This window comes from Trachurus trachurus (genome assembly GCF_905171665.1).
Source record: "Trachurus trachurus genome assembly, chromosome: 13".
In the NCBI taxonomy this organism is placed as follows: Eukaryota; Metazoa; Chordata; class Actinopteri; order Carangiformes; family Carangidae; genus Trachurus; species Trachurus trachurus.
The window spans coordinates 40,304,776-40,325,927 of record NC_139892.1 but is presented as its reverse complement, the minus strand read 5'-3'; the positions used below and the strand labels follow the sequence as shown (position 1 = coordinate 40,325,927).

At 42.0% G+C, this 21,152-nt stretch overlaps 3 protein-coding genes across 3 annotated transcripts in view; 1 reads left to right on the top strand and 2 right to left on the bottom strand.

Moving 5' to 3' along the window:
- The window catches only part of LOC310995923 (protein NLRC3-like), an 88,019-nt gene extending 77,216 nt beyond the window's left edge, over positions 1–10,803 (top strand). Inside the window, exon 6 of the mRNA XM_083985135.1 lies at positions 10,746–10,803. The gene's annotated coding sequence lies outside the window, so the exon portion shown is untranslated. The remainder of the gene's footprint in view (positions 1–10,745) is intronic.
- Positions 1–21,152, bottom strand: part of LOC310996399 (uncharacterized protein) — a gene marked incomplete at its 3' end in the record, with an annotated part of 135,227 nt that overhangs the window by 13,089 nt on the left and 100,986 nt on the right. The gene's annotated exons all lie outside the window — the stretch shown is intronic.
- LOC310995734 (NLR family CARD domain-containing protein 3-like) lies at positions 1,645–20,435 on the bottom strand (the record flags this gene model as incomplete). Its single annotated transcript, XM_083984857.1, has 8 exons — positions 1,645–2,244; positions 2,397–2,443; positions 10,792–10,965; positions 11,057–11,230; positions 12,526–14,390; positions 14,510–14,683; positions 19,576–19,654; positions 20,431–20,435. 8 exons carry the CDS (start codon positions 20,433–20,435, stop codon positions 1,649–1,651), a joined length of 3,114 nt encoding a protein of 1,037 aa, XP_083840983.1. The 3' UTR covers positions 1,645–1,648.

Sequence of the window (21,152 nt, the reverse complement as noted above, 5' to 3'; positions counted from 1 at the left end):
CCCTTCCTCCTTCCTTCCTTCTTTCTTTCCTTTCTCTCTTCCTTCTTTCTTTTTATTTATTTTTTTATAAAACGGGCTATACAAATAAAATTGCCTTGCCTTGATGGAGAAACACAGAGAACCAGCAGAGACACGAGGTAAAGACAGGGTTGTTACGGGTCCTTAAAGGTGTACAGAAATGGCCGTTTGTCCTGTTTGTCGCGCCGAGTTGTCACGAGCTGCAACACGAGTTTACCCGAGTGAGGAAAACGAATTTGATTGGTCGTTATCGAGCGGGCGGGATATTCAAAGCTTGGGGCGAGCCCGAGCTCCGTGTGTGTGTGTTGTCTCAGACGTTTGAATGACGGATGACGGATCCAATATCAGTGGCTGGTGAATTGTGTACAGGCTGACGTATAATCCGTGCGCCTGCATTATCCAATGCGAAAAAAAAAAATACACACTTTCATCCCGGATTTACTCAAAAATAGAATTTTGCACAAAGTTTGGCCTACAACGTCTGAAAGATGAGTTATCACATTAATTTTATGACCCAAAGTGGGCTCAAATTCAATTTTCTTTTCTGTACACCTTTAAAAAGTCTTACAAGGCATTGAATTCATTCATCTAAAAACAAGGCCTTAATCGGCATTAAAATGTCTTCAATCAATTTTTCAAAAGTCTTTAAAATGTTAACACATGGTGAGTGGTATTTTATGGTTGTAATTAGTCTCAAATCTCAAAATAATTGGAAACAATCCGACATAGAGAAGTTTTAGTGGCGGCCGTCACCGCTACCAGCTCCCGAGTCAGTGTTGGTTTTTTTCAGACTTTTTATGCATTTATTTTGAAAGGACAGCTGGAAAGAGACATTTATTTTTGAAAGGACAGCTGGAAAGAGACATTTATTTTGAAAGGACAGCTGGAAAGAGACACAATCCAATGTTCATGTAGCAGTCACTTTACCTTGGACCACAGAGGAAAGTGGGTCAGATTGTCCCTAACTCTATGTAATTGATGTGGTGTTTTTATTTCTTCTACCAAGTCGGTCTTAAATTTCATTTCAAGTGGCTTTAAAAAAGTCTTAAATTTAACTTGGCTTAAGCTGTAGGAACCCTGAAAGAGACACTGATGGAGAAACACAGAGAACCAGCAGAGACACTGATAAGACATCGACGCCTATGGAGAGACATTTTAGTCAAAACTTGGTGAATAAATAAAAAAAATCCTTAAATGAATAAATTAAAATCTGACAGGAAATGAATCTCAAAATAAATCCAGTAATAAATGTCGACATGTTCATGTTTGTTTATTGATTAATTTATTTACTGATTTTTTTTTACATCATGTTTTTGTTTATTTCACATCAGATTGTTTACAGGACAGAGATGAATACAGTTTAATAATGAACTCAGCGTCATGGCAACAGAAAAATCATTGGGACCTGAAAAACAAGAAGAAGTTTACAAGAATCACTGAGAAGAGTTTAAAACATCAACTGGTTTAATCCATGAATGTGAAAACGTGAGTGAGAGACAGAGACAGAGACAGACATGTAGAGACTGAACTGTCTGTTCAACAGTGAGAAGGTTTCTGTGACAGGAGGAGACTCTGCTTCACTCAACACAGACTCAACCAGGAAACAGACCAGGAGGAGACTCTGATTCACTCAACACAGACTCACTGAGGAACCAGGACTGATCCTGGACCAGGGGAGTCCAAACCCAGGATAGAGAGGTTGAGTGAAGGTGGTGTTGAAGGTGTAGAGGTGGATCAGTGAGTCAGAGGAGACTCTGTAGAAGGACAGAGAGCCAGCAGGACAGTCCACATACACTGCTACTCTGTTAGAGACAGAGGAGGAGGAGGAGGAGGAGGAGGAGGAGGAGGAGGAGGAGGAGGAGGAGGAGGAGGAGGAGGAGGTGATATGTGTCTCTCTGTTATTGTGCCTGACACTGTAACTACCACCACCAGAGCACTCCAGACTCCAGGACTGATCGTTCCATCCAAACTCACAGTCTTCACTGTTTCCTTTCCTTCTGATTCCTCTGTAACTCACTGATATATAAACGTTTCCTCTCCTCTCGACCTCCCAGTAGCAGCGACCAGTCAGACCAGTTGAACACAGCAGCTGAGGTTCAAGGTCAAATCTGTCTGGATGATCAGGATATGACTGATCCTCCTTCACCCGTGTCGCCTTCCTGTTGTTGTCAGACAGTTTGATCTCTGTGTTCACTGTGTTTGTGTCGATTGTGAGTGGACAGGAATCTGATGGAGAGAACAAGACACAGCTGCAGTTATTGATCATGTGATCAGTTATTGACAGTTTGATGAAGACTCATGAGGTCAGTGATGTGACAGTGTGAAGATGGTTGAATGTGCTGCTTTGTTTCCATGAATCAAAGTAAAAACAGACTTACACTTCCTCAGACCTGGTGTCAACCATGGGACTCCAGCAGGCTCCACCCTGAAAGGAGGAGGGGGGTCAGAGCAGCACCTTCTCTGTCAGCATGCACACATGGACATTACATGGCTCTCACACACACTGTTTTATCACTGTGTTCACATGGAGGCTGGTATGTCTGGATGAACACTGAGCACAGAGAAGAAGGAGCTGGAGTCTTTATCTAGTGATGATACAGAGCAGGAGGAGACCAGGAGGAAACACTTCATCATGTCTTTTCTCCATGTCATGTCACTGCAGTGTGAGACACACACTTTCACTCTCTGACTCTCAAGCTGCACAAACACACGTCACAGCAAAGAAGATGAAGACACAACAGGTGGAGCTGACCAGCCCAGATATCCCACAATGCACCAGGAAAGAAGAAGAGTGGGTCTCATTCATGAAACGTTAGTAAATCTGTGTAGATTTGCACAAACTCACGCTACTGAAACTCTACTCCAGATTCATGAACGGTGCGGGAAACTCAGATTTGATCGTAAGCATCGGCCCCGGTTCGAATCCCGCGTCGGGCAGTCGTTTCCTGCATGTCATTCCCTCTCTCTGCCTCTCCCTTTCCTGTCTGTCTCTACTGTGTACTAGGACTGTCAATGAATATTTGAAATTTGAATGTATATTTGAATTATAGTTCACTGATTCTTGAGAGTCGGGACAAAACACGTTCTGAAAAACTTTTTTTGAAAATGTACACTATATTGATTAGAATTATATATTCATGTAGATAAAGATCTGTTCTATTTCACCATGTAAAGGTGCAGGCTGGAGGTTCAAAAACATTTTTAACAAATTCACATGTTTACCTTAAGGACTTGATTTGTGTCAACTCCGTCAGACACACTAAAGGTATATAATAATATAATTATAATAGCCTATCAAGAATATTAAGTTCTGATGCATGTTTTAATAGTGTTTAGTTACTCTGATATGCAATAAAAAAGTAAGATATAAACTTAAGGTTTAATTTCACACTGTTATGAATACACAGATTTCTAAAAATGAGCATTTTCAAACATTATCTTTTATTTTGCCACTATAGAAAAAAATCCTAAAGTGAATAAGAAACAAGAGGATGTAGATCTGATGATCCTTTATTACTTAAACATCAAAAACTGAAGAAAGAATTATTTGTTTCCCCAAAAAATTACAAAAACATGTATCTGACGGTGCTGATGAAGATCTGACGGAGTTGACAAAATTGTATTTGCATTTCTGATCAATGAGCAAAAGCTTTTTTTAAAGGGCCCATATTATGCAAAATCCACTTTCTACAGGTTTTGTAGTGGTCCTATGTGTTCCCGTGGCCTTTCTATGACACCTGGAGGTGGAAAAAGTCTGTTCACTCCCTTCATTGATTTCTACACTTTTTTGAGATCGTGTCTCCAAACGGGCGAATTGGAAGTGCTGGCAGACTTGACGTCAGGATGCGCTGAACTCAGGTGACTTCATCTCCCGATACTTCATAATAAACCCCCTGGGCCAGTCTGGAAAAACGTGAGCTCCGCCCGGTGAGGCATTTCCGTAACAGCGACAGTCGCGACCCCGCCCCCCCCCCCCCCCCCCTCCCCCCTCCCCCCTCCCCATCCCCATCCCCATCCACATACACACACGCTCTCTCTCTCTCCCGTCCGTCATTTGACATGAAGCGGTAGATACGGGTGGAGCAGTCGGTACCGCGGCCGCCAGATGATCATTTTGAATCACTGATTGAAAAACAGCCGCCGGTCATTACAAATGAAACCGCGGATCAGAGAATACTGGAATGATACCGCTTCTCACCAGAGCAGCGGTCCTAATCACGGAATGAGAGACATCTGAACGAGGAAGTCTCCTCTCTCGGCGCAAAACCACGTCAATATTCTCCGGTAACTTCTCATCAGTCGCACCGTGCAGTTTGTGCTGCTCCTCAGTTTCACTTGTTTTTTTATTTGACAGTTTCACACAGAACTTTCTGATGGTAGTAGGAGTCCATGTTTCTCCTTCTGCCACAGTAAAAAAGGGACGTTTACATTTTTTCAGACAAGATAAGAGTCTCAGAAACTTTTTTTTTTTTTTTCGGAAATCAATGCCCGACCCCTGTCCCAATGTCAACATTAGCACATGTACCTGTAGTGAAAACCACACCCTCTCCCCGTGACAGGTGTGGAGTGGACGTGGTTTACTCATCTTATTTGCATTTCAAGGTGCAGACACAGAAATGGCTCGTTCTCAGGAGAGCTCTGGAGAGACACTTTTAGATTGCTGAGATGTAGAGCTGCAGATTGATTTGGGGACAATACACTAGGAATACAATATGGTAGGACAACTTAGAACCATGTGAAATGGTTGAAAAACAGCATAATATGGGACCTTTAAATAGATGGAAGTAACACTAAATTAAGAAATAGCAATCCCTTGTCTTACTGAACATATTTAACAAAACTGTAAATACACCATTTCAAACTATAACAAATTGCACAATTGCCCTTCTATAATGTCACATTACCTAGCATTTGATTGGAAGATGTGTCTGTTTTGGACAAATCTGCCACAGATGACACTGTACTGCATATATTACACTAATGGCAGTGGAAAGGCAGGGGTTTTGCACACTGTCCGAGTCAAAGAGACTGGATGCTGTGGCATTCTGGACACAGATCCTATGGATCATGTCTTAAAATATATCAAGACAAAATTACCACAGGTGCACTTTTGGTATGATGGTCCAAGTAAACTGATTTGAAAAAGCAACATTGAACTTCTTCCCTGCTCTATAAGAAGTGTGTATATTTTCAATAGTGAAAACTACACACTGTACCTTTAACATTTTACATCAATCAATAAATCAAACATGTAGAAAAGTGCTAACACATGTGCTGGAAAGTCATCCAATAATAAGCAGATAGAAAAGAGAAGAAAATTATTCAATAAGCAGACCACAGTCTGGCCGTGCTCTACAAATCATAACTATATTGTAAAATAATGTAATTGCATTCTATATATCTACATTAATGTGCAGATAAACCCCTAAAATAACATTCTATTCCTTTACTATATTTGAAAAAAGTATAATATTAGCACATTTAAAGCAGAAGTGAGTGGTCCGGTCGTTTTCGCTAATGCTGCGTTCCAGGCAGGCTTTTGAAATCGTAAATTACAGCTTCAAGTCACAACTTACGACTTTGTAGCGTTCCAGGCAACCCACTCGTGTTTCTCCGACCTGTTTTACCGGTGAAAGTCACTATAACGGCCACTCGTAACTTCTGACCCGTGAACTCGTACCAGATCGAACTGGTACCACTTCACGGTCGGAAAAATACGAGTTTCCTTGAACGCACCATAACAGTCCTCGTCCCTACGTCACCACATTCACGGCGTTCCTTGGCTGCACACACAGCCCTGCATGCCGTTCTCTCTCCTCATTGGATAAAAACTGTAGGATACGATAAATGTTTTCTCCTCGGCTCAGAGCAGAGCAGAGGGACTGACAGACCCGTGTTTCAGACCAAACACTCTATGTAAGTGATTGCTGTTGGAAGATATAACTATTTAAGACTTATATTAACACAAATATATCACTTACTTCTGCTTTAAGCAGTTATTGGTGGATTTGTCAACTCCGTCAGCTTACATGTCAACTCCGTCAGACATAAAACCTGACGGAGTTGATGAAATGGCATGTTTTTTTCCTTCTGCAGAAAAAAGCCCTGCAGCTAGCTAGCTAGTTTTTTGGCTATTGCTAGCTGTCTCCATTATCTCAATAAAATACTTTCATTGAGTCCACTATGGTTCATAAGGGAGAGATGGTGTTGACATGCTCCGGCTGGGACCATAGGAAAATTGACATTGTTCATCTAAAACATAAAAAAATGTCAACTTTACCAGACCATGTGTGGTATTGATGCATTCACCACAGCCAGGAGAATGAAAAGGGATCCTAAGGGGATAGCTGGCCATGCTATTGCCTGATTTAATGAGGTTTATGAAAGAATCTGACGGAGTTGACGGAAACAGAGGACACAACTTTGATGGGCAGATTTCTGTGGAAAATATTTTTAGATGTTAATGCCTGTTGATGCATTGTTTTATACATTTATAACCCTTATCTTTGATTTGATATAAATGTTTTCACAATTGTAGAGGTTTTTAAAGTTTTTTGGGGGCTGGTGAATATTGTGACCTATTGCTGAGGACAAGAGAAATAACATGGGCCGTCTGACCACTGGTCATATAATTAAACAAATATCCCCCAAAAAAGGAATTATCTATGCTAAAACATAACATCAGTATTCACAATTCATTTAGATCTAACTTTGTGAGTATGTCAATCATTTTTTATTTCCTTATTTTTTATATAAATAAGTCTTTTCTGTGTGGGACATGTTTTGTCCCGACTCTCAAGAATCAGTGAGTGATTAAAATGAAATTCGAATATGAAAATATGATATTCGAATATTAATAATTTAGTAGTAACTCACACACACACACACACACACACACACACACACACACACACACACACACACACACACACACACACACACACACACACACCTGTCTGTGTGGTCACGTCTGGAGAGAAGCAGCTTCTCTGTTTTCTCAAACTACCGAGTGACAGCGTTAATCGCGCGTTAAAAAAATAGTGCCGTTCACTGAGAGCTGTGATGATGATGATCCTCTGCTTCATCGTGACTGAACTTGATCCGCGTTATAAGGATCATTACTGGGATGTGAGAATAAAACATGCCGGCTCTTATCCCGTTTCCTGAGCGAGCTGTTTGCTCGCGTCAGCACAAAACTTGTTTGACATGAATCGATGAAGGCCGAGTAAAACGCGGTCTTTTTTCACGTAGGCCTATTAATATGTTGTTGCTGATTTGCCTTGTGTAATATAAGCTGTTAAAAACGTGTTTGACATGCGCTGATAATAGTAAATACAGGCGACCTATAAAAGTCCATCTCTTTGTATTGATTTTTTTTAAGAGGTAATATATTCTAACCTCATTTCTGCCATTCGTTGACAGCCCTACTGTGTACTAGGGCTGGGCGATATGGACCAAAAGTCATATCCCGATATATTTTGTCTGAATATCGATATACGATATATATCCCGATATTTTTTTAAGTTAAAGCCAAATATGACAAGTCACAGGTAGTTTCTTCATCTGGTTCATGAATAAATGTTCAGTTGCTCAAATAACAAAATATAAACATAAATACTGCCTGAAAAGAGTACCTTTTTTTAAATCAAAGTAATGGAGTAATGGATTTTAGAAGGCGTGATTCCATAAGGCCTCTTCTAAGATCAATGTTAAAAGTTGGCTGGAAATTTGAAAATATTGTCATTATCATGTATACCATAATTTATTATAAGACATTTCTGTAACATAAACACCAGCTATAGCAGAGTCTTATAGAAAGGCACTCTTGAAATAAAAAAACTATCAATTGTCTGCACTAAAAACTAAAAAACAATAACTGCCTTGTGTCTCTGTTATTTCTCAGAGATTTTTTTTTTTTAAACCTGGAGTCACGTGACGTGCCCCACGTCTTTTCCGGTCAGTCGTCATGGAAACGTCACGTGACACTCTTATGGACCCACGGTTTGGACCAGAGTGAAAACAAACGTGTGTAAACCATGGATGTATTATATTATCATAGATCCATGGTGTAAACGCGAACCTTACGAGCTGAATCTGGTGAAAGCATCGTGGCTCACAGAGGTCTGGAGCTCTGACGCTGCTGCAGGGGACGACGTGCTAATGGCTAACGGCTAATAACAGCTAACGGCTAACAGCTGTGCTACAGCAGCTGGCTGAGCCTCTAGAGCCGCGGCTCGGCTCGTTAACGGCAACGAGGTCGACGTGGACTCGGTGCGTTCCTCTCGGTCAGCTGGTGAAGCAGCGGTCTGATAAGCATGAATAAAATAGTTAGAGGAGGGACGGAGCGGAGCACGGCGAGCAGTGCAGGGAGCTCCAGATCAGCAGCCTGAATGGAGCAAGGATCACAGCGCAAATTTGAACTATATCGATATATGCGATATGGTCAAATTCCATATCCCATTAAAAAATATATCGATATATTTTTTATATCGATATATCGCCCAGCCCTACTGTGTACTATCAAATAAAGGAAAAAATCCAAAAAATATATTTAAAATAAAAAAAGAACAATTTAATAAGTAAAACCAGAATATTTCCATAACATGGAAAAGAAAAAATACACACAACTACAGAGCTACAGCAGCCACGGAGGAGGAGGCTCTTCACAGCCTCAGCTGTAGAGGAACATGGTTGTATCAACACATGAAGTTGTATAGGCAGGTCATATTGTTACAGAAGCACCAGCCGTCTGTCACAGCTCCATCCAAACCGGTGCCAGCTGGATGAAGTGTACGTCCACCGAGCGTGGAGCAACGTGTAGCAACACACACTCTGCATCGCATATCAGCTGCACATTTATGGAATCAGGTTTTATGTCAGATTATTATTATCATCATTAGATGGAGCCTTGACGTGTGTGTGTAACCGATCCTTAAAACGTTTGTCATGTTTAAATGACGTGTTTCAACATCAGAAAGAGTAATACGATTTAAAATTGTAATTTCCAACAGTGACAAACAACATTTCTGTGCATTCCAACATTTACACAAGCACTACACACAGTCAGGAGCAGGTGCAGATTTTGTGAGTAGCTACGAAAAAATTCTCTCTGACGGATTCGCGATAGTGTTGCCTCTTTCTCACTGAACAGCATGCTGTCGCTCCTGCTCCTCTCTGCTCCTCTCTCTCTGTCTCACTGAGGGGCGGGGCTGCCTCGCGCCGTGCGCTGTGTCTGTGAGAGCACGTGTACGAGTGCACGCCGCTGCATCATCGATGTAACTCATACTGTATAACTCCATGTGCTGCAGACGTGAATGTGGAGCGCGCGAACCTTGGTGAGTTATAAAGCCATCAACATGACTTGGTGCCTGCTAACAACTTAGCCTACCACTTATTCCACATGCTTAAATATGAGTCATATTTCAGTGCTTGTTTGGCTAACACTAGCTACTTAGAGCACAAAATGAAAGCTCTTATTTGAGAAACACTGAAGCTGTTGCAGTCATCTTGTTAATGACAACTGTCTGTGGAGTGTGGAGGCTGTTTATCTTGTCACAAATCACAAAAACTTCTAATTGAGACAAACAAGTCCCAAGCAAGCCCGTCTAACATTAGGCTACCTGAATGTAGTGAATCACAGCAGCAACAGGAGGAATCACTCATTCAACTTGTCGTGAAAATTTTAATTTGTTTCCAGATTAAATTTATTCTGATTTTGCTGTTAAACTTTGCTGTTCTTACTGTAGAAACATGTACTGTAGATTAGCAGTGAATAAACTCACGTTGGCAATAATTTGTTGACACAAAAGAAATGGCAATTAAGACAGAATACAGACACCTTTTACGCAGTGGATAAACTTCAAATAGCCTATTCATTTGTCTTCAGAGATTATTTACAAATGGACTTTAACAAGAAAATACTTGTTAAAAATCTTTGTAGAAGGTGAGTCAGGGTTCCCACGCGTCCTGGAAAACCTGGAAACTGTTTGACCAATTATCCACTCATGGAAAACACATGGAAATTGAGAATAAGTAAAACCACTAATGATTTATTTTCCAAAGATAACTAAGTTATATTGTGAACCCTTGTGTGGGGTATTGTGAGTATCATCCAATCGATACAGTAGCATTGTGATTATTGAGAAAGCTTCATGATTTTGCTCTCAAATCACACCAGATTGCTACATTTCAATTTACAATGCGCACAAATTTTTGGCCGGGGGGTTTAACCCCCCCGGAATCCCCTGGGAGGGGTTGGTCCTTGCAATACCTTGTCTAAAACTGAAATGACGCCACTGAGTTCAACCAGCTGCAGCTGAAATGTTTCCTGATACACTCTGAAATAAAGTCTTATCCAAACATCTGGAGAGACTCTTTCATCACTGACATCTCTTCTCCTGAATATGACACAGGGAGTCATGATGAGACACTGAAGTCATCATGAGGAGAAACTCCTGATCCCAGTAGTTCATCACTGTGACTGATGAAAGCTGCACAGCTCATGTTTGAAACACTCTGAGATTTTGGCTTCAGTATAAACTGTGTTGGGACGAGTCAGACTGAGACAGAGGACGTCAGTGGAGTGGGCGGAGCTTCACTGTGGCCTACACCACCTCTGGATATGGTCTGAGTGATGGCATCTGATGTCATCAATGCATGGATCACCTGAGACAGATGTTAATACCAGGTGTGACCAGGTGTGAACGGGGCCATAGAAAATGTTCCAGCTCCTCCTATCAGACAGTGTGTGTGGCTGCAGCAGCCTCTCCATACCTGAGAGAGTCCAGTCTCCAGCCTGGATCCTCCAGTCCAGCAGACAGCAGCTTCACTCCTAAGGCTCCTGGATGGTTGTAGCTCAGGTCCAGCTCTCTCAGATGGGAGGGGTTGGAGCTCAGAGCTGAGGCCAGAGAAGCACAGCCTTCCTCTGTGACCAGACATCCTGACAGACTGAACACACACAACAACACACAGGAACCCTCTGTCAACACCTGCTGCTGTGTTCAAGTGGCATCAGATAAACAGCTGGATGGATCCTCACCTGAGAGTCTCCAGTCTACAGTGTGGACTCTCCAGTCCACCAGACAGCAGCTTCACTCCTGAGTCCTGCAGGTTGTTGTTACTCAGGTCCAGGTGTCTCAGACTAGAGGACTGGGAGCTGAGGACTGAGGACAGAGCTTCACAGCTTCTCTCTGAGAGGTCACAGCCACTCAGTCTGAAGAGGAATTCAAGGAAAAACACTCACATACTCAATATGAAGGAAATAACAGGTTAGAATCATAAATACACAACATTTCAACACAAACCTGAGAGTTTACAGTGTTTCTTACTCAATATGTTCTAGTTTGTATAAATAGATTTATAGATAGATTTGATTATAAACTGTGACCATAAACCATAAACTGTGGTACCATTCCAATATTCTCCGGTCCGCGATTTCATTTGTAATGACGGACGGCTGTTTCTTCAGTCAATGATTCAAAATGATCATCTGGCGACCGCGGTACCGACCGCTCCTCCCGCACCGCTTTATGTCAAATGACGGACAGGATAAGGAAGAGGATAAGGAAGTACCGGGACGTGGAATCACGTGAGTTCGGTGCTTCGTGACGTCAAGCTGCACAGCACTTCCAATTCCCCCGTTTGGAGACACTATCTCAAAAAAGTGTAGCAATCAATTTAGGGAGTGAACAGACTTTTTTCACCTTCAGGCGTCATAGAAAGGCCACGGGAACACATAGGACCCACAAAACCAGTAGAAAGTGGATTTTGCATAATATGGGCCCTTTAAATAAATAATCAGCTGTTGTGTTTCAGTAGAACCTCCTTCTACGTCCATCACCAGCCTCTAATCTCTGCCACTAACAAACTATATGAATTAATGAACTAAAATACAAAAACAATGTTTAGACAGAGAAAATATTTTACCACTTAAACAATGAGCCATATTCTGCTGAAAGTGAAAAACCAGGTAAAACTGTCATAAAACCTGAGCAGTGTTCGCTCTGGTGACAGTGAACGCTGCTCAGGTTCATCATTTATAAACTGATTCATTCAGTTCAACGTTTACTAAAAACATGAACATGTCCAATGAAGCACAGCCTTCCTCTGTGACCAGACATCCTGACAGACCGAACACACACAACAACACACAGGAACCCTCTGTCAACACCTGCTGCTGTGTTCAAGTGGCATCAGATAAACAGCTGGATGGATCCTCACCTGAGAGTCTCCAGTCTACAGTGTGGACTCTCCAGTCCACCAGACAGCAGCTTCACTCCTGAGTCCTGCAGGTTGTTGCTATTCAGGTCCAGGTGTGTCAGACTAGAGGACTGGGAGCTGAGGACTGAGGACAGAGCTTCACAGCTTCTCTCTGAGAGGTTACAGCCGCTCAGTCTGAAGAGATGATCATGAGGAATTAAAGAAGAAAGGAATTAAATATCTGTCCTGTTGAAAAGACAGAAGTGTTTTTATGTAATGATGAATAAATCCAACTATCTCTACACTTACAGAACTTTGTTGGAGGCTTTGACCACTGGCAGCAGCCTCAGAAGAGCCTCCTCTGAAGCAGAGTATTTCTTCAGGTCAAACTCGTCCAGATCTTCTTCTGATGACAGTAAGATGAAGACCAGAGCCGACCATTGAGCAGGAGACAGTTTATATTCGGAGAGACGTCCTGATCTCAGGGACTGTTGGATCTTCTCCACTAGAGAACGATCATTCAGTTCATTCAGACAGTGGAACAGGTTGATGCTTTTCTCTGCAGAGGGAGTCTCTTCAATCTTCTTCTTGATGTACTGGACTGTTTCCTGATTGGACCGTGAGTCACTTCCTGTCTGTGTCATCAGACCTCGTAGGAGATTCTGATTGGTCTCCAGTGAAAGACCCAGGAGGAAGCGGAGGAACAAGTCCAGGTGTCCATTTGGACTCTGTAAGGCCTCGTCCACAGCGCTCTGGTAGAAGTTTGTCTCTGCAGATTTGACTCCTGTTGTTTCAGTCTTCTTGGAGGTTGTTTGTTGTTGTGACATCAGGTTGAGTCCAGAGTTGATGAAGGTCAGATGGACATGAAGAGCAGCCAGAAACTCCTGAACACTCAGATGGATGAAGCAGAACACCTTGTCCTGGTACAGGCCTCTCTCCTCTTTAAAGATCTGTGTGAACACTCCTGAGTACACTGAGGCTGCTCTGATATCGATGCCACACTCTGTCAGGTCTGATTCATAGAAGATCAGGTTTCCTTTCTGCAGCTGCTCAAAAGCCAGTTTTCCCAGAGACTCAATCATCTTCCTGCTCTCTGGACTCCAGTGTGGATCCGTCTCAGCTCCTCCATCATACTTGACCTTCTTCAGTTTTAGATGAACCACCAGGAAGTGGATGTACATCTCAGTCAGGGTCTTGGGCAGCTCTCCTCCCTCTCTGGTCTTCAACAGCTCCTCCAGAACTGTAGCAGTGATCCAGCAGAAGACTGGGATGTGGCACATGATGTGGAGGCTTCGTGAGGTCTTGATGTGGGAGATTATCTCTCTGGCTTGCTTCTTATCTCTGAACCTCTTCTTGAAGTACTCCTCCTTCTGTGGGTCAGTGAACCCTCTGACCTCTGTCACCATGTCAACACAGTAAGGAGGGATCTGATTGGCTGCTGCAGGTCGTGTGGTTATCCAGAGGCGAGCAGAGGGAAGCAGGTTCCCCCTGATGAGGTTGGTCAGCAGCACGTTGACTGAGGTGGACTCTGTCACATCAGTCAGGATCTCAGTGTTGTGGAAGTCCAGAGGAAGTCGACACTCGTCCAGACCGTCAAAGATGAAGACGACCTGGAACTGATCAAACCTGCAGATTCCTGCTTCTTTGGTTTCAGAGAAGAAGTGATGAACAAGTTCCACCAAGCTCAACTTTTTCTCTTTCAGCACATTCAGCTCTCTGAAGGTGAAGGGAAATGTGAAGTGTATGTCCTGGTTGTCTTTGTCTTCAGCCCAGTCCAGAGTGAACTTCTGTGTTAAGACTGTTTTCCCAATGCCAGCCACTCCCTTTGTCATCACTCTTCTGATTGGTCGGTCTCTTCCAGGTGGGGCTTTAAAGATGTCTTCTTGTCTGATGGTTCTTTCTAGTCTGTCTGGTTTCCTGGACGCTGTTTCAATCTGTCTGATCTCATGTTCATCATTGACCCCTCCAGCCCCTCCCTCTGTGATGTAGAGCTCTGTGTAGATCTGGTTCAGAAGGGTTGGGTTTCCTGCTTTAGAGATCCCCTCAAACACACACTGGAACTTCTGCTTCAGGACAGATTTGAGTTTACGTCCACAAACTGGAGTTCCTGAATAAACAAAAACACAATAAAATTCATGTAGAAAATATAACATTTTAATTTCTCTAAATAATGACTATATGAACATGTTTTCCTCCATGTGTTGATGTCAGTGAACGTCTCATTTGTCCATCATGTTGAATCTTTAGAGAAATCCTCTTACTGCTCTGCAGACGCTCAGCCAGCTCCTTTCACTGTGATCTTCACTAATGCCTCTCTGCTGCTCCTCCTCTGCTCTTCATCCTCACCATCCAACACCTCCTCATCCTCCCTCTGACTCCCTGAGCATTCTGGGTAATCTGGACTCAGAGCCTTGTGGATCTTCTTCAGCTCGTTCTTGACAAAAGTGACCATGTTCTCCTCCAGCAGCTGGAACAGAAACTCTATGAGTGACTAGGGATGGGAATCGAAAACCGGTTCCGTTCCAACTCGGATCAATTCTTGGAATCGTGTGCGTGTCTGTTTTAACGATTCCCTTATCGATTCCGTTTGTAGGGTTGGGCATCGTTTAGATTTTAGCGATTCCGATTCCGATTCCGATTCCGATTCTCTATATCGATTCCGGTTCTAAACGATTCTCGATTCCGATTCTTTGAGGTGCAGGTCAACAGGTCACAACTTATTTCACAGGATATTTTTTTATTTGACAAACTCTTCACACAGGCCATTTTTGCATGCATGCTTGGACTTCAAACATCTTACACAGATTCAGATTCAGATTCAGCTTTATTTGTCCTTTGCAAGGAAACTTGTTTTCACCCCCGTACGCAACACACAACCTCAAGATACATAAATACATACATTACATTACCCACCCATACACATTAAACAGGAACACACATTTAGCGACGCAATCGATTTAGTTCTGTTATAGCAGAGGGGACGAAGCTTCGGCTGAACTTGACCCTCTTCCAGGTCAGGGACCTGTACCGGCGGCCAGATGGAAGCAGCACAAAGTACGGGTTTAGGGGGTGACTGGGGTCCTGGGTGATGGTGAGTGCTCTGCGTGTTATGGCTATGGTGTTGAGGTCAGAGAGGATGGGGGTGGGGAGGCCAATGATTTTGGCAGCTCTGTGAGTGATTTGTGTCAGTCTTTTTGTGTTGGGGGATGACAACATGTTGAAGAAACAGGAGGAGCAGTAGAGGAGGATGGGCTGAATTATGCTCTTGTACAGTAACAGTAGGAGGTGGGGGGCCACTGAGAGGGCTCTCAGTTTCCTGATGGCAGAGAGTCTTTGTTGGCTGCGTTTATGGATGTCGTGGATGTGTGATTCAAAGGTGAGTTTATTGTCTATAATGAGTCCCAGGTATCTGAACGTATCTACCACCTCTACGGCTTCTCCGTTGATGCTGATGGGGTTGTGGGTGGGGAAGGGGGTTGACTTGCTTGTGCTGGGGGAGGTGCTTACACAGCTTGTAAGACCTCCAAAAGGCCTCCAAAAATAGATTTTGCCAACTATGGTATTCAATTAAAAGGGAGGGTCCCTAACTGTAACTATAAAACTGAAACTTGGCAAGCAGTCTAACATACAAAGAGCTGCAGAACAGGTGACTGTATATGCAACAAAATAAAACAAACACTGGAGCAGTCATGATGACAAATCAAAAACAGTTTTTGTTTAAGAAGATAATCATGTCTGCCTTCTCAGGCTGAGGAGGTCTGTGACGCGCGGTGCCGGTCAAGAAATGTTTACTTTATTTGCGGTGCGGGGCGCGGGGGGGCGGGTCATTAAAAACACTGATGATGAAGTCCAGAGTGTGTTATCAGGGGCGCGCTGATGTTGACGGGAAAGCCGGCGGAGGTGTGAGGGAACCGGGTGAGACGGCGGCTGGGTGCATCAGCAGAGCGGGTTGGTTTCACTAGAGGAGAGAGCAGAGCGGGGGTCTGCTCTCCGCTCTCTCCCTCTCGCAGACCGGGGAGAGAGAGAGGCGGCGGCCGCGGCTGCTGCACACGCTGCTCTGTGACTCTCTCACTCCTCACGAGCTCCACACTGACAAGCTACCGGCAACATAGAGCCTCTGTCTGCCCTTTCAAAGTAAAAAGCCGCTTTCTGACGTCGGGGATGGTTGTGAAAATAGATGCGGTGGTGCGGGGCGGGTCAAATTACTTCAAACTAGTGCGAGCGGAGTAAAACAAACAAACTAGTGCGGACATTTAGGAACCGATAAAAAGGATCGAAATGCAAACGGCTTCTTAACGATTCCGGAACCGGACGTTAGGAACCGGTTCCTATTTGGAACCGTTTTTCGGTGCCCAACCCTATCCGTTTGGTTCAGAAACTCGCGCATTAATTGATTAATGACGTTACGTGACGTTAAGTTAAAATCAATCTTCATTATAAATGAGGGTGCTTAGTGTTTATATCCACGTGTCACCGTGTAGCAACCAAAAACGTAATAACGGCCAATAACGTAATAACAGCCAATAATGTAATAATTTTGGCCATTTTAAATGTAGTAAAGCCATTAATGTAATAATGTGCCAATAATGTAATAAAACTTTTGAGCCAATAACGTAATAACTTTTTGCCAATAATGTAATAAATTATTACATTATTCCATGTTAATGTAATAAATTATTACATTATTGGCTGGTAATAACTGGTGTCGATAATGCAATAATACATAAATATGACTGCAGTTCTTGGAAAGTTTTTTTGCAGTTTTTGTGCAGTTTGCTAATCAAAAATAGGTAAGTGGATGACATATTGTCATATTTATTCATCCAAGATGTGTACTATCTTTCACCTCTCTCTCTCTCTCTGTCTCTCTCACACTTCTACCATGCTTAATGATATGTTTGCAAATGGAAGGAGTAAGCATTGTCGGCTATCAACAACCTCCAAAACATAACTAAACTTGTGTATTGAATGGTGTCTGCCAGCCAGTTTATGATTCAGTCATGTATAACTTCCTGCCTCAGACAAACCATGTGAAATGTGATAATCCCAGCATGGCTCGGAGGAGCAATGGCGTTGATATGGTTTTACCATTCTCTTTCTATTTGAATTTTTTTTCAACACGTTGAGCTTAAAGGTCCCGTGTTGGATAAAGTGACATTTTGATGGTTTTTTTGTTGTTGTTGTTTTTGTTTTTTACAGTGAGAATAAAGCAACATAGGTTCTATATTTATACTGTGAAAGTATAAAGGTAGTTTTTTCATTCACAAATGTAAAAAAAAAAAAAAAAAAAACTACCTTTATACTGTATGGAGCAATACAAACATCTACCTTTAGACTTTCACAGTATTAATATAGAACCTAAAGCTGCTTTATCATCACTGTAGAAAAAACAAAAAACATTGAAATGCCACTTTATCCAAATGGGACCTTTAAGCTCAACGTTTTGATGTAGTTTTTAATTTTCAAACATGAAAATCAAAGTTAGACGTATGAAACCTGCAGAGATTTCATTTTAGATATCCAACAGCTGGTTTCAGTAGTGAGCTATTTGTTGATTGGTGCTGCAAAAGAAAACATTTCTTTGAGAAAGAGATTTCTGAATGTGTACAATTGTGCTGCCACTTCATTTGGAACTTCATTTGGGTGTTCTAGAGATAGCGCTAACCAAACCATCAAGTTGGACAAATGATGGCTAAATATGTTAATAAAAAAAAAATCAATGGTAAAATCAAATCAACGCCATTGCTCCTCCGAGCCATGCTGGGATTATCACATTTAACATTACCTATTTCCAATGGTTTGTCTGAGGCAGGAAGTTATACATGACTGAAACATAAACTGGCTGGCAGACACCATTCAATACACAAGTTTGGTTATGTTTTGGAGGTTGTTGATACAATGCTTACTTCTTCTGTTTGCAAACTAAGCATGGTAGAAGTGAGAGAGAGAGAGGTGAAAGATAGTACACATCTTGAATGAATAAATATTACGATTATGTCATCCACTATACCTATTTTTGATTAGCAAACTGCACAAAAAAGCCTTTTATTTCCAAGAACTCCAGTCATATTTATGTATTATTACATTATCGGCACCAGTTATTACATTGTCAAAAGTTTTTTTAATACTAGGCCAATAACGTAATAACCAGCCAATAATGGCAAAATGTTATTACGTTATTGGCTCAAAAGTTTTATTACATTATTGGCACGTTATTACATTATTGGCTTTATTACATTTAAAATGGCCAAAATTATTACGTTATTGGCTGTTATTACATTATTGGCCGTTATTACGTTTTTGGTTGCAACACACCGTAATTGTTCTCCCAAAATAAAGTTAGTGGCGTGTCTGCGTGGAGCGGAGCTGCTGACAGATGCAGCTGACAGTGACGTTTCCTCATCACTAAACCTGTGAGCCTCCCTCCGGTCCTCCTTCCCTCACGTCGTGAGGACAGGACAACGTCTCCTGAACAGGCTACATGTCTATTCTTTCTGTTTTTCTCTCTTTATTCTAACCACTTCCTTTCAGGTTTCGTCGTAGCCACGTGAAACGGTAGCTGCCCTGTGTCTTTTCTCTCGCGCTCTCTCTCTCTTTCGCTCGCTCACTCCGCATAAAAACGAACGTTATGAAAACAATAACTAGTGAGAAGAATACAGATGCATAAAAACCATGTAATGGAAACATTGTTAAATTCCTCCTGTGAGCACAGCTGCCCCACAGCCACAGTGGTCTAGTGTTGACCTGTCCAAGCAGGTCGGTCCTGGCTACTTTTTTAATGTTAGAGCCGTTAATGCAGTGTTGTCAACCTTGGGGTTGGGACCCCATGTGGGGTCGCCTGGAATTCAAATGGGATCGCCTTAAATGTCTAGTAATTGATTTAAAAAAAAAATTAAATAAACTAATTATTTTTCACAATCTTAAACAACTATATTCTTTATACATTCACTTTCTTGAATATAAATCAAGATCAAATAAAATGCAGCAAATATCTGAGCTTGCTCATCTTGAATGAGGGTCACCAGAAATGTGTGATGTCAAAAGGGGTCATGAGCCAAAAAAGGTTGGGAACCACTGCATTAATGCAAACAAACCCATTTCTCTTTTATTCCCTCACCCAATGAGAATCGATAAGAGAATCGATAAGGAATCGAATCGATAAGCAATATCGATAATGGAATCGGAATCGCTAAATTATTATCAAGACCCATCCCTATGAGTGACAGCATCAAACTAAAACCATGGAGCCAAACATCAGATCCATGTTGGACAGACTGACAATCCACTGGTGTCAAAGTGCAGCATGGAGATGATGGTGAACACAACAGATGTAACAGCAGCTGTTGGACATGTCCTCACCATAAATATGGAGTCCAGGTGTGTTTGATGCTGCTGGGCAGACTGACCACTGGGAACCTCTGAGCTCTCCTGCTCCACTCTGTGGAGTAATCAGTGTCAAGTCAACATCAGGACAGAGAGATAATACAAGATGGACTTTATATGTCCCCTGAGGACGTTCACAACAGACAGAGACACTTTGGTTTCAGACCTGGTCCAACAACACGTCGTACAAACTGGTTCTTTTCTACAATAACCTGAGTCTGACTGTCAGTTACAGCTTACATCTGATCAGCTGATCCACGTCCTCCTTTAAAGTTAATGCTCCAGCCCTTTGAGTCGTTGCTCTTTAAAGACAGACAGCTGGGTTCAGGAGAGTCTGGTCTCTGCTGCTGGATCCTGAAACAACAACACAACTCATGTTTAACAGTTTTAGGTTTTCAACAGAATGTTTTTCCAAAGAAACTTATTTTTAAGATTTTCATCAAGTGCTGCACATCTTCAGTCTGAGCAAACTATTTAATAGGGGATTATATCCCATAATTAAATAACAATCCTTGATTTGTTTCTATTTTACTGTAGATAAAAGCTGTAAACTATGATGAAGATTTCTTTTACATCAGAAAACATCATTTATCTGTGTGTTTTGTTCTGTAGATGAGTTGAAGTTTCTAGTTTCTTCATGCATTTTGCTCGTTCTCTCTCTCAGTATTTATGGACGTTTGTTGGTCTGCTCCTGTAAGAATCAGCTGCTGAGATTCTGCTTCAGTGTGGTATCTAAATTGTCGTCTGCAGGTTTGTTTTTTAAAGTTTTAGACGTAGCAAATGCTGCGTGTTTTTGTTTTGGCGCTCTCTGTTCATTTAGTAGCTACACACCCCATGTTTTGCATTTATTCAGGGCAGATAGCTTATGTTTTGTCATTTCCATTGGAAATATTAATGGAAATAATACAGAAAAAAAGTGTAACAGTTCTGTTTACAATGACTGAGGGGCGAGATATAACAGACGGATGATGACAAGTGTGGTATCTGAATTGTCGCCCGCAGGTTTGGGCCGAATAAACGTGTCAGAACACTACAGAATCCTTCTCTTCCTTCTTGTGCCAACTCGCATTGGTTACATGAGCATCACTGAATATTAACATGTGGATGTTCAAGCAGGGACTCTTTACTGCAGCTGGACAACGTGTGTCTGCCTTATAACTCAGATTTGAAAGAGAATCATTGAAATGTGACTCCACAGGAGGAACGTTCAACAGAAACACAACAGCCTTGAAATGTAGCTTTTATCTTACATCTGATCAGCTGATCCACGTCCTTCTTTAAAGTTAATGAGCCAGCCCTTTGACATGTTGCTCTTTAAAGACAGACAGCTGGGTTCAGGAGAGTCTGGTCTCTGCTGCTGGATCCTGAAACAACAACACAGCTGATAAATGTGCATGTTGGAGAAAAACTGATGAAAAATATCTTCAATCTTTGAATAAACACAACAACTGACTTTTAGAGAGAAAAGTGTTTCGGACTGTTTTAAACTCTGACCTTCCATCAACAGAACCACTGAAGTTAATAGGACGATCCATGGAGAAGTTGCTCTTCAT